At 32.6% G+C, this 19608-nt stretch overlaps 1 protein-coding gene across 1 annotated transcript in view; it reads right to left on the bottom strand.

The window, feature by feature from the left end:
- Positions 1-17837, bottom strand: part of LOC127719782 (uncharacterized) — a 124424-nt gene extending 106587 nt beyond the window's left edge. The window contains exons 1-4 of the mRNA XM_052226041.1: positions 17748-17837; positions 17091-17390; positions 9353-9473; positions 6705-6912 (exon numbers count right to left, since the gene is read on the bottom strand). Coding sequence (XP_052082001.1) covers positions 6705-6912; positions 9353-9473; positions 17091-17280 — 519 coding nt within the window. The 5' untranslated portion in view covers positions 17281-17390; positions 17748-17837. The remainder of the gene's footprint in view (positions 1-6704; positions 6913-9352; positions 9474-17090; positions 17391-17747) is intronic.
- Positions 17838-19608: the final 1771 nt, after the last annotated feature.

The raw sequence follows: 19608 nt of genomic DNA, 5'->3' as shown, positions 1-19608 counted from the left end.
AAACGAATGATAGATTTTATATTTGGTATTGCAGCTTTATTTCTTTCACCTTTATTATCATCAAAATAAGGAAGTATTTTCTTGTAGTCATGACGCCTTCCTTCACTTCCATCATCAAGACGTGGAACGTAGTCAAGTATTTTTTCAAGGAAATAGCCCTTTTCATGAACTTCATTCACGAAATGGCCAGACCATTCGAAATCAATTTTCGAAAACTGACGTGTTTGCCATGTAAAATTTGACGGTTCGGACGCGGTAGTTACAATTATCAGATGTGCAGAGCTAGTTGATATATTAGACGTTCTATCATATATTGCTACTTGTCTTGCATATTTAGAATTGTTCGCTTTGTCATTTACTTCTAGTATCGCGGAGTAAACACCAGGTTCATTGGGTTCATAGGAAATACTGTCGCTGGCTTTCACTTCTTGTATAAACAAAGGTACTGGATTAAATGTCCTATTGATGAGAGGTTCCCTTAATCCTTTATGGTCGTAACTATACTCCATTTTCCAAACTTCAAATACATATCTCAATATTCCTGATAACTTGTCTTTCCACCCAGACCATTTGGGAATAAGTGCACCCTAAAAATAAAAAGTGTTATAGTTGACGTTTAACCAATAAGACATACCTTTACTTAATAAAATAAGTTGAGCAAACCTTTTTCAACTGACTTTTATAGTTTGTACTCATGTTGTGCTGTTATCTCACTGTTCAATGCTAGGGGATGGTCGAGTGCTCGCTAATATGTTGTATTTATCCTGCCACATTCTGTATGTGCCTGTCCCAAGTCAGGAGCCTGAAATTTAGTGGTTGTCGTTAGTTGCAGTATGTCATATTTGGTTTTCGATTATTGTTTTGTTATAAATCACATTTTGTCATGTCGGTACCTTTTATTGCTGACTATATGGTTTGGGTTTTGTTCATTGTTAAAGGCCATACGGTTGCTTAGGGTTGCTTAAATCCGCTTCAGTTGGACTCTGTTGAATGGTTGTCTCATTGGTAACCATATCATATCTCATTATTTTATATATACAAGACTTATATATACAAGTCTAAATTGAAAACAACGTTCAAACCTATGATTGCGTTGGATAAAAACCGCAATTTTTATACGTGTGCATGCAAAACAAATTTCTTGTTAGAGTGGTCTAAATACAGCACAAACAACATTTTCCAAAAGACCCAAAAAGTGAAAAAGTATATTTTAACAAAACGCATTTGACTAACAGGTCGAACAACAAATGTTCTTAAACCCTGCTGACTGCCATTGGCGATTGCCAAATAAACGGATTACCGATGTAATAAATGGATCTTAATTATAAATTTAATACTAAACAGAAAACAATAAACTTGCGGAAAAGATGGTATACCGCAAACAAAAGGTGCAAAGGTTTTTGTACACCATATCCGGATTTCGACAATTAATGTCTCTTCAGTGATGTTAGGAATCGAAACGGGATTTGGAAAGCCATACAATTCATCCCAATTTAGGATAGACTCTTGAATTTTGAGGAGTCAAAATAGGATGAACGGATCATATAAACCCGAAGGCAAATATAATACAAGCCCAAACGAAAAAATATAAACTGAAAACAACGTTCAAACCTATGATTGCGTTGGATAAAAACCGCAATTTTTATACGTGTGCATGCAAAACAAATTTCTTGTTAGAGGGGTCTAAATACAGCACAAACAACATTTTCAAAAAGACCAAAAAAGTGAAAAAGTATATTTTAACAAAACGCATTTGACTAACAGGTCGAACAACAAATGTTCTTAAACCATGCTGACTGCCATTGGCGATTGCCAAATAAACGGATTACCGATGTAATAAATGGATCTTAATTATAAATTTAATACTAAACAGAAAACAATAAACTTGCGGAAAAGATGGTATATCGCAAACAAAAGGTGTAAATGTTTTTGTACACCATATCCGGATTTCGACAATTAATGTCTCTTCAGTGATGTTAGGAATCGAAACGGTATTTGGAAAGACTTATATATATAAATTGCCTAACAATGTAATTTTAACACACTATTTAGTATGTAAATATAAGAATGTTTAAAATATTTACAAAATGATGAAAATAAACGCAATATTTCGCTAGACTAACTAGCTTTATCAAGCGTGCATCTATCCAGGTGAAATCGGATGTAGATGATAAGAAACTTTTGCAGCTCAATGTATATGTTGCACTTGAATTTAGCTGCCTTGAAAATAATAAATAATTTGAATGAAGTTCAAGATATTTACAAAATTGGTAGTTGAAGTTAGCAACGTCCATTGGCCAATATTACAGGATAAAAAGGACGATGCTGTGTACTAAATTATTCTTTATCTTTCCTGTATCTTTTCTCATCTTTTTCGTTAAGACCATCAGGTTCTAAAGTGTGGAGTTGGTGGAACCAAAAATTTTCTCTTCTCCTTCTCGCCGTGGTGTCCCACTCGGTGTTGACTTCTATGATTTGGAAGGTAACATTATCAAAAGAATGTTTCGTTGAACGAAGATGTCTTGTGAGAGGACAGTTTTTGTTGGTTTTGTACCATGAACGATGGTTATTGAGCCGAATATTAAATTTGTCCATTGTTTCTCCCACATACTGAATGCCACATGTGTCACATGTTAATATATAAATTGAGTTCTCCGTTTTACAGTTGGAATTTGAGTAGATGGTATAATTTTGTTTAGTAACGGAGCTGATGAAAGAACTGCTTGTATTGGCAGCTTTACAACACAAGCAGTTCCTTCGACCACATTGTTTGTAGCAACCGGGAGATGGAGTAGGCTGCTTTGCTAATACAGATGTCACTAATTTGTCACGGATGTTTTTAGGTCTTCTGAAGGCCATGACTGGTGGTGAGGAAAATACTTTTTTAAGATTTGAATCATTTTCTATAATTTTCCAATGCTTCTGAACAATGGAAGACACATTTTTAAAATCAGGATGGTAAGTGAGTACAAGGGGTGTTCTGTTAGCTGCTTTATTCTTATCTTTGTACTCTAGAAGTTCTTGGCGACTAGTTTTGTTTGCTCTTTCGAAAGCGCTATCAATGATGTTGTTATTGTATCCTCGAACAACTAGATGTTTACGTAGTTGTCCAAGTCTAGCATTTTGCGTATTTTCAGTAGAGCATATTCTCTTGATTCGCAATGCCTGGCTGAATGGGATGCCACGGGAGCAGTGTTTAGGATGGCAACTTTTAGGAGAAAGGAATTGATGTTTGTCCGTTTGTTTGGTGTGAAGGTCCGTTATAATGGTTCCGTTCTTGATGTAACTCGTAGTGTCGAGGAAGTTTATTTTCTCCATAGATGATTCATATGTAAATTTTATTGAATGGTGGAAAGAGTTACAGTGTCCATTTTTGGATCCACCAACTCCACACTTTAGAACCTGATGGTCTTAACGAAAAAGATGAGAAAAGATACAGGAAAGATAAAGAATAATTTAGTACACAGCATCGTCCTTTTTATCCTGTAATATTGGCCAATGGACGTTGCTAACTTCAACTACCAATTTTGTAAAAATCTTGAACTTCATTCAAATTATTTATTATTTTCCAGGCAGCTAAATTCAAGTGCAACATATACATTGAGCTGCAAAAGTTTCTTATCATCTACATCCGATTTCACCTGGATAGATGCACGCTTGATAAAGCTAGTTAGTCTAGCGAAATATTGCGTTTATTTTCATCATTTTGTAAATATTTTAAACATTCTTATATTTACATACTAAATAGTGTGTTAAAATTACATTGTTAGGCAATCTATAATTTTATTTGTGTAATTGAATTAATCTCTGTACTGATTAATCCACACTCCCATAGATTTGTATGTCATGTGCTGCTATTTATAGGCACTTATATATATATATAATATATATATATATATATAAAGTAAATTTACGTGAAATCGACAACAATTTGAAGCTCCATGTTATCGCTTACATTTGGTTAAATTCTCTCAAAGTGTTACTCTTAACATAAACTTGGAAAATATTTCTTTTTATTTTATATTTTAAACCTTTGGAGGCAATAATCCCAAATATAACACAATATTTCTTTTAAAGTTAAGGAGTTATAAATTCACCTGTGAATTACAATAATCACAAAGCTAGGCAAAGGACAAGGTACGATAAGGGACGTTTTTGGCCCCCTATCCAAATCAGTTTATATTAATATCATTGATGGTCTTAGTATAGAAACTTGAAAAAAAAAACAATGATTTTATTGTGTTCTGGTGAAAGGAAGGTTGCCTAGCAACGGTTTTTAATAAATATCAAAATTATCACAATCATATTAATTTATTCATCAGTACAAATTAGATCAATTCCAAATAATATTGTTTGATTGAGAAGAACTTGACAAATGAATAGTCCCTTTGATTTCGTTTACTATATGCTTAAAAACAACATAGCAACAGAAATGGTGCCTAGCAACGGTTCAAAAATGGGTGTTTTTACCCTCGGAAGTATGAATATAGCAGTTGTTTGAAGATTTATCTTAATCATCATTATTCTTTTTAACAAATTCCGTATTAAGCATAGCAACACAAATGTTGCTTAGCAACATCAAACAAATGTTTGAATTAAAAAAAATACAAACCAATTAGTCATTTTATTGTACAAATAAAATCAATAGCAATGCAGATTGTCTGTTTATGAACAACGATTAGTTAGAAATGAAAAGTCAATTCAATTGTAGTTCACTTAATGCTTATCAACAACTTAGCTACATAACAAATACATGGCAACCGTTCAATAATGGGTTCGTTATGTTATATGAAGTATGAATTTAGTAATTTAGTATACTTTCTCATATGATGTTACACTATAATATAAACATCTAATTTATCATTAATCTTTTTTGACGAATTCTATATCAAGCATAGAAACACACATGTTGCTTAGCAACAGTAAACATTTTTTTTTTTAAATTAAAGACATCTACAAAACCTATGTTTCAATGTGAAGGTCTTTTCATGAAAACAAGAATATAAAGAATTTACTAATAAGGGATGGTTCTGAACAGTTTTTAAAGATTTTTAACAGTTAATGAAACGAAAGAGACGTGGCTTGTACCACAAACAGACTTCGTTTGGAACAAAATGTCTAATCCTGGCAATTAAGAATTAATATGATGTAGGGGTGAGGATATGAATATGTCCTATGGGTACAAAACCTATGGTGAATTAGAAATGGCTTATCAAAGCAATGTGTGGGGATATAAACAATTTTGGAGATAATTAACGATTCATTATATAATGGGGATATGACCTCAAGGGATATATCCTTCGGTGCAGTGAAAAGGGAATTGACATAGCCTGTAAAAATATATATTGTTTTTGAGCTGGACATATAAAACTCAATTATTTTACCTTGAAAGTCAAAGGTCAAGAGCAAAACTCCAATTATTTTGACCTAGAGATCAAAGGTAAAGGTCACAATGACATTAGACTAATATGATATCTTATTGTTATGCACTTTATGCCAAATATCACAAGTCAATGTAAAAAAAAATGAATAAGTATAGAAATAAGGAGATGTGGTTTGATTGCAAATGAGACAACTATCCACCTAAGTTCAAATGAAGTGGATGTAAGCAAACATAGGCAACCGTACGATCTTCAACAATGAGAAAAACCTATACCGTATAGTCGGCTATAAAAGGCCCCGACATGATAATATGAAACAATTCATTTAAGAAAACTAACGGCGAAATCTATAACAAAACAAGTTACGAAAAACAAATATGACCGACATGAACCAACGACAACACTGAACTAAACGCTCCTGACTGTGGACAGGCACATACAAAATGTGGCGGGGTTAAACATGTTTGTGAGCGCCCAACCCTTCCCTAACAAGGGAAAGTGGTGCTTCATACAAAATGTGCTTCGGTCATTGCTTTAACGACCAAATTACAAAAAGAAGTATTTAATTCTTATGAAGACCACTACTTAAATGCACACAAACATACAGAATAATAGTGATTATGTGTATAGTATTATTTTCCAAGTGTGAATAAGACATTTACAATCACATTTGTCTGTTGTAGTTAATTTGCGAATATTAGATATTCATCTTTAAAAACACAATGCACAATTTGGTGCACAGTTTCGCTTGGTTGGTCATTTTTTCACTCAGCGCAAAACTCATGAGACAAACAAACACCGCCTCGGTTGTCTCGTCATACCGTGTTCGCCTCGAGTTCCGGATATCGTGGGTTCTGACCCCGGCTGGGTCAAACCAAAGACTTTAAAATTGGGATTTGCTGATTCTCCGCTAATTACGTGGCATTAAGGGGTAAGAGCAAAGACTAGTTGGCTCGGAGTCAGAATAAATAGTGTCCAGGTAGGGTGATATGTCTTCCTGCTGACTGTAATCTTGTGAGCTAACACGTTAAAAATCATGACACAAACCACCCATGCAGTAACACGATGTCCAGTAGTCAGCACTTCTGTGTTAACATGAATTATCATTGATAAGGTCACATTTATTAATTAACTGTTAACAAAACTTTGAATTGTTTGAAAAACTACGGACTTACTATTCGGGGAATAGACAACATTAGCTGTATTTGACAAAACGTTTCGGAATTTTGAGTCGTGTACATTTGTAATATCCTGACTTAAAAGAAATTGAACTTCTCCCAGAATGTATAAATTTACATGGACAAATATAGTACAACTGTTTACCTTTGTAACATCGTGACGTAAAATGAATGGAACTTCTCCCGAAGTACAGCTAGAATCTTCAGAACAGTGAATTGGGTCGTCGTAATCAAAACGTAGTTCCATTGAATTTTCGGTCTTAATGGCATTATAGGTTTGTTGAGCATAGTAATAACCATTTCTTAAAAGTTGTCTGTATCCACCAGTACTTACAGAAAAATGTATCTTGTACCTAAATATAAAAATAATGATATACAGGTTTTTCATCAATAGTCTTTTCACGTATGAAGTGGTTTAAAAATTTGTACATTTTACATTATCATTACATACAAAATATGTAAACCAGGAGCATTAGCTGTCAAATTCATGTTTATCGGTTTGACTCAAATTCTCATATTTGATTTATAGCATACTAAATCTTATATCCAAATTACAAAAAGTCTAAAATAAACAATTAACCATGAATGGACTCGATAATACGTATAGGCATTTCGTGTGTATTTTAGTCTAGACGCCATCTAATTAACTATTCAGATGACCTCCGAAGACTGACAATGCTAATATAAGTACTTGATACAGAACAAAGGTAACAAAAACAGGCTGGTAACTACCGTTGCCGTATAGTTTTTCTGCACGATTAGTCAGGTCAAAGTCTTAAAGTGACAAGCAAAAAAAAAACCTTTAATCTATATTTCCTATCATAATAGTCTAGAAATGATTTAATCTCTTTCGTACCCATTTTATATTTCAATAGCAAATAAATTGCCAAAAGTTGAGAGGGGGGCTTATAATTTCACCTCACTTTTGCAAGTGTGTAACGCGGGTAGTGTGTAATGCGGGTATGGCCCCCTTTCTCGGCTCCTACGCCCTGCATTTATTAATACCCCCCACACTAACAAAAAAGCATACATACGTACAAATAAACAAAACCAAACAAAAAAATATGTTTTGCCTCCTCTCTCCCCATTTTGAAAGTGGAGGGGGGGGGGGGGGCAATTGCCCCTTCCCCGGCTCATACCCCCCCCCCCCACCCCACATCTCCCCAATAAAAAAAATAAACAAAAATATGAATAATAGATTTAAGACATTAAAAAATTCAACGAAGTATGAAAATGAAATAAGAAAGAATAATCAGACAAACGTAAATACAATATGTATAGATATGAAATCAATAAAATAGAGAACAAAATATATAAATATAAAAAAAAGATTTATCTTTTTTTTTATGGGGAACAACATGTAATGAAAAATAACTGATTTTGTCTCGTTTCAAATTTTTTGATTCACTTATTTTGGAAATCAAATTTTTTTTCGTTTAATTTCATGATCATTACAGTAATGTGATATTCGAGTAGACTCAAGTATTGATCACGTGACACAGTATTTTTTTCATTTTCCTTCCCTATATCCAAAATGGGTGGTAGTTTATTTGACGTTGAGACTGATTTTGCGATATCACAATTTGACTTAAACAAAATCCTTGAACATGAAGAGAAGAGGGGAAATCCTCCGTATAGTTCGATTTAGACGATTCTCAAGATTTCAGCTTAACTGCTAAGCAAACCCACGAAAGGTTTGTACATGGAAACATTTGATGGTTGCAGTTACGCTCGCCGTCTCTTTATTTAAAAAATATGTTAATCGTCGTTTTACCTGTATAAGAAGGATTTTTATGAATCGAATCAAGTCAACCAAATTGTTCACCCTTGTTTCTCTTTCATTGTTGACATTCTTTTCCTTTCAATAGCTGAACACGCATAGCACATACATAACCTATATCTAACTAAGAGGTTAAATTGACGGTCACATGAATACTGATTCAATAATGTTAAATTATTGACTTGCAAGTCGATAAAATGTTTTTGAGTCTATTTGAGTCTATTTTGACAAATTTGAGCCAAACTAACTGCTTATATCGAAATATTATTTAAAAATTCTGCTTTTATTAATAATTGAAACAAAAAGAATCGGATTTAAAATGTTTGTCTTAATCGTAGCTAATGCCCCTTTAAAGGTTATACCAGTATTTTCATTTTCAGTATGATATTCGTCACAAATAATAATTTAAGAAATAGGTAATACATGTAGTACATGTGGCCTGATACTATAATATCGAGCCACTATACAGAATACATGTACTATCTTTTAAGTTATGATATGTGACCAGTCATACATAAAATGAAAATACTGGTATATTATTAAACTTATGAAAAAGTCTTGAAAAATATCTAGTTCCAGGCTTAAAGTATTTAAACATCATTTCTTAAGTTAGTACCATCAACCTAAAGAGATGCTGACGATAACTGAATGCGCTATGTGATTATATAAGAGTGTGGATGGGGGATACAGAATAGAGAATAATGGGCAAAAAATATAAACCATATAATAGGTAAACTGTCGAAAACTTATATAATCCGGAGTCAATATTCAGGAAAATGAAAATAGTCTTTTCAGGAAATCAACGACCAAACAATGTGATACTGACAAAAACTGTGCTGAGAACAAAGTGAGACTTATGTTATGAACGTTTGTCGTTTATTACTATTACACTCAGACACACAAGACCTATACTAGAAATTGGAATTCCAATTCGTACTGGGAGGATTCTGGATTTTACTGAATGCCGATTTGTTTGTAACACACACATTTATATTTATTTATTGTTCTTTTACCTGTCACCGGAGTCAAACTGTATTATATAAGTGGTTTTCAAATCGCATGATAAATCGGTTTTCGGTGTTGTACTAGAAAGATTCGGGCATTCAAGGTTTCTACGTTTTGCCTCAATGTGACCTGCATAAAATACAAAAATATACCTTTGTCAAATAATATCACATAATTAAATACTACATAAATTTGTATTAAAAGTTGTTGAAACATAAATATAGACATGTGAAAGTGAAAACAAAAATATACAAAGTAAAATAATTACGGGATACACTGACTAGGGCTTAATTATTTCATTAGACCTTGAGTACAAGTATTAGATACAAAACAAAGGTAACAAAAAAAAACAGGCTGGTAACAACCCTTGCCGTTACCTTGACCTGACTACAAATGCAGAAAAACTATACGGCTAGTTGTTACAAGTCCGTTTCTTTTGTTACTTTTGTTTGTATCTGACTTGTACGGCGTTTCTAATTAGAAAGTAATACATTTTGCATTTAAGACTATTGCATAATTAAAAAAGATTGAACACAAAAATAATTGCATACCGGTTTATGAACCACTATGTTAAGAGATATTTAGTCTTTAATAAAGTAGGGATTTTGTGTTAACACTAACGCTTCTCAATTCTATAAGCTGTGTGCGAGTAAAATTGTTGCTTATTTCTTTGATACACACCAGTGAAGTTTTAAAAGTTGGGAGGACGGACTTCTAAAAGTGACAAGGAAAAAAAAAGACCTTTAATTTATATTTTGAATCACAATAGTCTAATAGAAATAAGAAGATGTGGTATGAGTGCCAATGAGACAACTCTCCATCCAAGTCACAATGTGTAAAAAGTAAACAATTATAGGTGAAAGTACGGCCTTCAACACGGAGCCTTGGCTCACACCGAACAGCAAGCTATAAAGGGCCCCAAAATGACTAGTGTAAAACAATTCAAACAGGAAAACTAACGGTCTAATCTATATAAAAAACGAGAAACGAGAAACACTTAAGAACCACATCAACAAACGACAACCACTGAAACAGGTTTCTGACTTAGGACAGGTGCAAAAAAATGCAGCGGGTTTAAACGTTTTAACAGGCGCCAACCTTCACCTTAACCTGAAATAGTAGTGTAACATTATAAAATATCAATTGAAATGGCTTAACGCAAGCAAAAAGATATATTAACAAAAACAAGTAAACATACATTGAACGAATAAATTTGATCTATGACACAATGTCAAAAAGACAACTATAACCTTGGACAAAATGGCGTCAAATAGAATAACGTACACAGGTAAATTTAAATATAATAATTTTGTTGTTAGGAGTACGGAGATATTGTTTACAAAATAAATAAATTTGTTGTTCACAGTACGAGAAAATTTATCGTCATATTAAATACTTATCAAAGGTGGTACATATTAAAAATAGTGAGACGAGATATAACACAAAATAAGTAAACATTGATTACAAAAATGCATTAACAATTGTGTAACAGGTCAAATTAACACGAAAGTACGATTTGAGAGCACTCACAGTTACCGAAATCTAGTTAAAAGCCAAAAACAATTAATAATAAAAAATCATGCATCAGAGACTAAAATCAACTAAAACACATCCCAAGGATTTAGTGTTTTGACGCCATGGACAGTCAGAGAAGACATGACTTGTGCAATGCCAAAATAAAAGTATCGACGGGCAGTAGGATAGTTTGGATTTAACCTTATAATAAATATGTATAATGTTATATATAGATAAAGCAATCTCTATATAGAAAATGAACGTGGATGTGTATTTATACATAAAAAAAAAACATTCGAAAAGAATACAAATTTAGTTATGTTTTAATTTGTTGATGAGAAAATCGATATTTTTGCCAATGTAAACAATATTCAAAGATCTTATTACAACATTAATAAGATACCCTTTACTAATAAGTTAGTTTATATGTTCGATGAGTTTACACGGATCACATAGTGATTTCCGCGCTTTTAGTACAGTATTACCGCAAAATTTAGGATGTGAAATACCGTTTTTGATCAGTTTTCTACAAGTACAGCCAAATTTACTAATCAAATCTTTGTATCTATGAAAGAATTTAGTGAAAGTTTTAAGTAATTTATGGTAACGAAATCCCTGACTTAATAATTTACCAGTGATGCATTGATTACGTTCGTTAAAATCTATGACATCACTACGCACACGGGCATAACGAACGAGTTGGGATATATAAACACCGTATGACGGAACCAAAGGAACATCGCCGTCTAAAAAAGGAAAATTAACAATAGGGAATGAAAAATCGTCTCTTTTGTCGTAAATTTTTGTATGGAGTTTCCCTTTAGAAATTGAAACGCCTAAATCTAGAAAAGGACAACTACTGCTCTTTATGTTAGATTTATTTAAAGTAAGTTCCTTTGGGTAAATTTCGGTAGTATATTTAGAGAACTCTTGATTATTTAACGAAAAAATATCATCAAGATAACGGTAGGTATTGTTGAATGTGTCAACCAAATGTAACAATGACGTGTCTTTACTGAGTTTGGTCATAAACTGAGATTCATAGCAATACAGGAATAAATCTGCTATTAAAGGGGCGCAATTAGTGCCCATAGGAATACCTACTACCTGTCGATGCACTTTATCGCCGAAACGTACATATATGTTGTCCAGGAGAAAATTTAAAGATTCAATCACATGTTCACATTCCTAGTAAGTGTATCTAGCATACTTTCCTTTTTCGTTACAGAAAAAGGCTTTAAACGAGTTACAACAAATAAATTTGCAACGTGATTTTTCAAAAGACCATTTAATTAAATATGAAAACTTTTTCTTGATGAGATTGTGTGGAAGTGTAGTGTAGAGAGTAGAAAAATCATAACTGTCAACAGAATTAAAAGGACCATCAAAAACACGAATTTTATCTAAAACCTCTAAAGAATTTTTAACACTCCCAAAATAATTAATACCATTATTTTCATAAGCTTTATTACAAAAGTTAATAACAACTTCTTTGATAGTAGTAAGGGAGGTAGTTAGAAGCACTGACGGATTAGTAGTAGAACACTTACTAGATGCGGAGATGAAAAGAAATTTAAATGGTTGTTTGTGTAATTTAGGTAACCAGTACATAGTCGGGACTTTCAAATGTTCAGAAGAGGCTTAAAGCTGGGTAGTGGCAGTGATATGCTTGTTTACAATTTGACTCTCTGTGGAGCGTACGGACCTGAATGTAGAAGAATTGATAATTTCGTTTTGGAGAACTTCCGTGTAGTATATGCGTCACACCACCACTACATTATTGGCTGCTTTGTCTGTCGGTACGAACACAAACCGCTTTGCGAGTACTTGGAGTTTATTTTTTATTCTAGGAATGGGTATATCATGAACCCTATTATTAATTTCAGAATTGTTTTCAAAATCAGATATACGAATATCAACAGTATTCATAATTTTATTCAAAAAACTGTCCAGAGATTTTTTATCAGATTTTTCACGTTTGTACCAATTTTTACAGTAGGCAGACAGAGCGTCTGTTTCCAATCTGTTATAGATGGAGGACAATATTTAGGTCCTTTCTTAAGAAAAGTTTTGACCTCACGGTCTTCAACGATGTTGAGTTCTCCTATAATGACATGACCATAGGGAACATATCTATAACTAGATGTTTCACACTCAAGTGGAAGGAGCATTATTTTCTATATTGACGTCTGATGTTACTGACGTATAATTAAAATTCAAACTTCTGCTGGTTTTTTTCTACGAATACGAAATAATAGGTGGTTATGGATGGTAGAGTCATTGAATATACTAGATAAGTTAATAAAATCAGTACCTCTATTTATATATTTTAATTTAAGAAAATGCCGTTTATGATTTTCAGGTTTATCGATACTAGGAAACAGCCTGTGATGACAAAAGGCTGTAATAATACGGTTGTATTCATACAACGGGCTAAAAAAGAAATTTTATCACACTACAGAAAAATATCATATAATTTACTTATTGGTATATGACCAAGTTTCCATAATAATTTATGTCTACCATTATTTTTTATTATAGATAACAGATCAGCAATTGTATAATTTATACGATGTTTAATACGTAGATTACGGTTTTTACGTTTACCATGAGACCTATTATTTAATAGTCTAGAAATAAGTTAATGTCCTCTTTCGTAGCCATTTTATATTTTGATAACAGAATGAATTGCCCAAAGTGGGAGGGGGCTTAAAGGTTTGGCCCCTCACTTTTGCAAGTGTGTAATGCGGGTATGGCCCCCTTTACTCGGCTCCTATGCCCCTGAACTTATATATACCCCTCCACAACAAGAAAAAAGCATACATATGTATAAACAAGCAAAATCAAACAACGAAATATGTTTTGACTCCTCCCTCCAACATTTTGAAAGTGATTTTGGGGAGGGGGCAATTACCTCCTTCCCCGGCTCATACCCACCCCCCCAAAAAAAAAAACCAAAATAAACAACAAAAATATGAATAACAGATGTGACACATTAAAAATTTCAACGAAGTATGAAAATGAAATAAGAAAGAATAATCAGACAAACGTAGATACAACATGTAAAAATATGAAATCAATAAAATGAAAAAAAAAAACCAAAATATATAGATATAAGAAAAAGCTGTTTCTCTTTTTTTGTGGGGAATAACATGTAATGAAAAATAATGGATTTTGTCTCGTTTTAAATTTTTTGATTCACTTATTTTGGAAATCTTTTTTTTTTTTTTTTTTAATTTCATGCTCATTACAATAATGTGATATTCGAGACGACCCAAGTATTGATCACGTGACACAATTTTTTTTTTTCGTTTTCCATCTGCTCCCTATATCCAAAATGGGTGGTAGTTTATTTGACGTTGAGACTGATTTTGCGATATCACAATTCGACTTAAACAAAATCCTTGAACATGAAGAGAAAAGGGGAAATCCTCCGTATTGTTCGATTCAGACGATTCGAAAGATTTCAGCTTAACTGCTAAGCTATCCCACGAGAGGTTTGTACATGGAAACATTTGATTGTTGCAGTTACTCTTGCAGTCAGTAACTTTGTATACACTTTATCTAATTTTAGCATTTTGGGATACAGTTAGATTTTATATATAATTTTTTGAACACTCTCGTGGGCTTGCTTAGCAGTTAAGCTGAAATCTTTTAAATCGTCTAAATCGTACTATTCGGAGGATTTCCCCTTTTCTCTTCCTTTTCAAGGAATTTGCTGAAGTCGAATTATGAAAGAACAAAATCAATCTTAACGTCAAAAACTACCACCCATTTTGGATAAAGGGATATAAAATGAAAAAAAAAATATTGTGTCACGTGATCAGTACCTTGGTCTACTCGAATATCACATTATTGTAAAATCAAATCAAATCAAATCAATTTTATTGTTGTAAAACCCAAATATTGGATTGTTACCAAGACAAACATGACAATATTTACAAACATACAATAATTTAAATTAAACAACTTTGATATTATATAAGTAAATCATATATTTATATATTTTGGAGGTGTAATGAGCATGAAATTAAACAACAGCAAAAACTAATTCCAAAGTAAGTGGATCAAAAAATTTAAAATCGAGACAAAATCAATTATTTTTCATTACATGTTATTCCACATAAAAAAGAGGAACAGCTTTTTTTTTATATTTATATATTTCGTTCTTTATTATATTGATTTTTACAATATTTATTCATGTTGTATTTACGTTTGTCTGATTACTCTTTCTTATTTCATTATTTCATTTGCATACGTCGTTGAATTTTTAAATGTCTTAAATATGTTATTCATATTTTTGTTGTTTATTTTGTTTGGTTTGGTTTTTGTTTTATTTTGTTTTTGTTTTTTTTTGGGGGGGGTATGAGTCAGGGAAGGGGGCAATCCCCCCCCCCTCGGCTTTCAAAATTGGGGGAGGGAGGAGGCAAAACATATTTCTTTGTTTGGCTTTGTTTGTTTAAGCGTATGTATGTTTTTTTCTTGGTGTGGAGGGGTATATATAAATGCAGGGGTGTCGGAGCCGGAAAAGGGAACCATACCCGCATTACACACTTGCAAAGGTGAGGGGCAAAACTATAAGCCCCTCTTCCACTTTTGGTAATTTATTTTGTTATTAAAATGTAAAGTGGCTACGAAAGATTACATTAGGTTATTTCTAGACTATTAGATTATTATGATAGAAAATATAGATTAAAGGTCTTTTTTTTTTGCTTGTCACTTGAAGAAGTCCCGCTCAAGTTTCGTTAAATGATGTTAGACGAAAATGTATAGCATATTCAGGGTTTCAAGTATTGCCAGACCTACTTTGTACTGCGTATATATGATGCAGTTATGCAGGGTATATATATTTCAACATAACTAATCGTTCAAATTTAATTTTATGTAACATACGTTTCTAAAAAAGAATTCCTTAAAGGTACGATTCAGGTGTGGAAAATATCATCTGACCTGTCTCTTAACGCAGTTTGAATTGAATGTTAAATTGAATTTGATTTGGCAATTAGGGCAGTTATAAGGGTGGCAGTTTTTGTATGATACACGGTCCAATGAGAAATACAAACCACTCTCTCTGGTAAGTTGCAAAGAGTTGCCCCAGCGTATGCGAACAAATTGTAACATGTTGATCAAGGGACATGAACGATTTTTACTTTTCATTTTGAAAAGGAAGTTCAAAATGATGATGAATATATACTGTAAAGTCATCTGACAATTTATGTCAAATAAAAGAAAACCGTACTTTTCGTAAAGTTTCGGTAAAATAATCTGTTGTGACCTTGACCTTTTGCTCAAGTGACCTCAAAACCTGTAGGATAGGCATATGCCCTAAAGGGTATCTGGAAACCTAATATTAGGTCCAATTTCAGTCTGTATTGATCTTTGACCTAGTGATCACAAAATCAAAAGAATGTATTTCACCGTAATTCTCATCTTATATCAAAGAATTGATTTTTGGATAAAAAGATATTGTCCAGAAACAAAACTTTTACCGAAATTTCCTTAATTTATAATAGGCATTGTGACCTTGACTATTAACCTACTAACTAAAGAATCCATAGGGGTATGTTTCTTTTCAATAGACATGTGTATGTTTCGTGTGGTGAAGGTGAAAATTCCCCTTTGATATATTAATAAATCATTTAGAAAATAAGATTCCAACTCACTCAGACAAAGTTTACCGTAGATGAATTTGACTATTTGTTTCGGTTATTTTTGGTCATATAGGTCCTAACGTTTCCACATATTTATACATCCCTGGCATTGAAATGTTTAGGTCTGAGCATTCCTGGTGAAGGTAAATCTAATGCACAAAAGTTATCAAGTGTATTACTTAGTTCTTTGGACATAGGGTCCAAAAAATATCAGCATGAAGCAAAAATTAAAAAAAAACACTTGGCCTTATTTTATCTATCTATTGCTGTTGTGACCTTAACCTTTGGCCTGTTGACCTGAAAAAAATAGGGCTCCTTTTCATTCTATGGGGTATTATTGAATTAAATTTTGTTAAAGTTGGACATATTCTAAATACTTCATCCGTAATCAAAACTGTACCAACATTTTAATCTATCAAAAGCTGCTGTTACATTAGAATAATAAATAATTTGATGCTTGTATGGTACGAAAAAATGCATATTTTAGATATTTGTAAGGATGCCAGGACTTAAGCGAAAATATATCAACAGGTGACCGTTGGTTTTACTTATGCTTAACATGTAGATAATCATATCTCACCTCCATTTCTCAGTTTCGTATGTATAACAGTTGCATTGGCAGAAACAATCCCAAACTTTACCGTCCTGATGTAGCTTGGTAGACTTGGGTTACGGGAAAATACATATTTATCGTCTAATGAGGCTTTCAAATGAAATTCCAGCTTATTGAACTTCCCTTGGTTTGTCCATGTTATGTCAGCCGTTGTCATGTGAGTGGCATCACTTTTGTAACTGTATTGATCTATATTTTTCGTTTCTTGGTGATAGGTGAAGGTGGCATTGATCTTCTCTATAGTTGGCAAGAAATCACGGCTTTGCACTATTAAAATAATAATGATTACGCAACAAAATATAAAACAAAGCACCAGTTCATACTGTACGATCATAAATAGTATTCAATAATGAGTATGCTGGAAACACACTATATTTGCAGATGTATAACAGCGTATGACATAAACTAAATAAAGTAAAATCTACGGAGAATGTTGTGACATAGATCATGGCTGACGAATGTATACTAGTAACATACTGCAGGTCTACATCTGATAACTTTTTAAATAGAAAAATATGTCGGTATTTAAAAAAAATGTAAAGATTTTTTGTTTCGAAACATTCGATATTAATGTTAGGATATATAATTAGAATAATTCTTTTTAAAGAATATATTCATATTTACAATTTAAGCAGCTCCCTCCACCAAATCCATCTGAGCAGACACATGTACTGCCATAACACTTCCCGGGATAACAAGGTCTGAGATGAGAACATGCTGACACTGTAGAAAATAAAGAATTGCTTTTAAAGCTGCAAATGTACAAATTCATGTAACTGTACTTAATATTTAACGTACAATATTAGAAATATTCCCACATTTATAGATAAGATAACTGTAAATGTATTAGAATTAACACATTAACAATAAAACACAATACAGACAGACTACAATAGCATATGTACAATGAAGGAGTGACAGTGGATAAGTGTGAGAAAAATGGTCTGAGATGAGTACATGTTGACACTGTAGAAAATAAAGAATTGCTTGTAACTGTTCTAATATATAAAGTACAATATTCGTAATATTCCCACATTTATATTATGTGGGTGTAATATTTGACGAAATATAAATATCCCACCCTTTGTGTTATAGTTAGATTGATTGATTTATAGTTGTTTGCTTAACGCCCAGAGGTACATTTTTGTTTGAAAGCTATTGCCAAAGTTTACATGAGCTTAAATTACATATACATGTAGGGAACTGATCAGGCATATGAAGTTTGAATATCATATTCTCCATTTCAATCCACAAATTTCGACAATTTTCTACCACTTGGCCGATACTGCTGGTTAGTGTCCGCGGATATTATAAAAGTAGACAATGCTTTGAACATGACATGAGGTATAACAACCATTTCTTAAATTTTCCTTTATTAAATTTAGAAATACAGGCAAAGGAGTATGCCCGGTAAAATCCCTTTTTGGACCCAAAATATAGCATTTCAAAAATTTGTTAAAAATGTAAACTTTTAGCTAATTATTGGAAAGTTGAATACTTTTGTTACATAAATATGGGCTGTTTTTGACAATACAATGCACTTTCATCAAGTACTAGCAATAGTAATTCATGTAAAATTACTGAAATCTTCACAATTTTAGCATTTGTGTTAATTTTTAGACGGTTTTTGTCTAAAAATGGAAGTGGCCGCACTTGTGTTCAGTCTTAATATTTAGATATATGTTGTATTTGATGATATTATATAACATATAAAGATTGAGACTGAACACGAATGCGGCCACTTTCATTTAAGACAAAAGCCATCTAAAAAGTGACGTTTGATGGCATATTTGAAAGATTTTTCATATTTAAGCTTGAATTTGAGCGTTTTTGATGACCAAATCAGTTCAAATCTTTTATAAAAAATAATAGAATCGACTGAAGTAGACACTTACTTAAATGTTTAAAAAATGTCAAAAGTCTTTCATCAGATGTACTTCAAGTTTGAGGCTAAAATAAGCTCTTACCGGACCTTCTCCGACCTTAAATATATTTGTCTATTCTTATCAGGTCCCTTTTAGTCAAATAGTTCCTCATAAATTCCAGTATTCATTCATCCTTGGCTTTCAAATTTTTGGGTTTGAGCGGTCCTGGTGAAAGGTCTGCCAGCAGTCCTTTTGTGCCAATTGTGGTTTTTAAGAATAAGGGACTATTGGTGCAAGATATGCCAAAATGATAAGAAAGTAGATGCTTTTGCTTATTATGTGTTATCCATAGATGTTGATGACAATGCTTTTTTCCACAATCCGTATGGATTGAAACTTCAACATCCAGTAGACGCACTAATGATGGACCATATAGGCATTTCATAATCACTACAATGAACTCGTGCTGTGTGGAGGCCGTAGACAGTTTCCCCGTGCTTGATATGTATGCTCTTCTGTATTTTTAAAGTTATGATGTATTTATTCTTGACATATTTGTGTCATGGATGGATACCCCATATCCTTTGTTTTTCTATTCTTTTTTATCGCATCCATTTATA

Source organism: Mytilus californianus, unplaced genomic scaffold, assembly GCF_021869535.1.
Source record: "Mytilus californianus isolate M0D057914Y unplaced genomic scaffold, xbMytCali1.0.p SCAF_11, whole genome shotgun sequence".
NCBI lineage: Eukaryota > Metazoa > Mollusca > Bivalvia > Mytilida > Mytilidae > Mytilus > Mytilus californianus.
The sequence above is the reverse complement of the archived record's forward strand: the minus strand, read 5'-3'. Positions and strand labels throughout refer to the sequence as shown.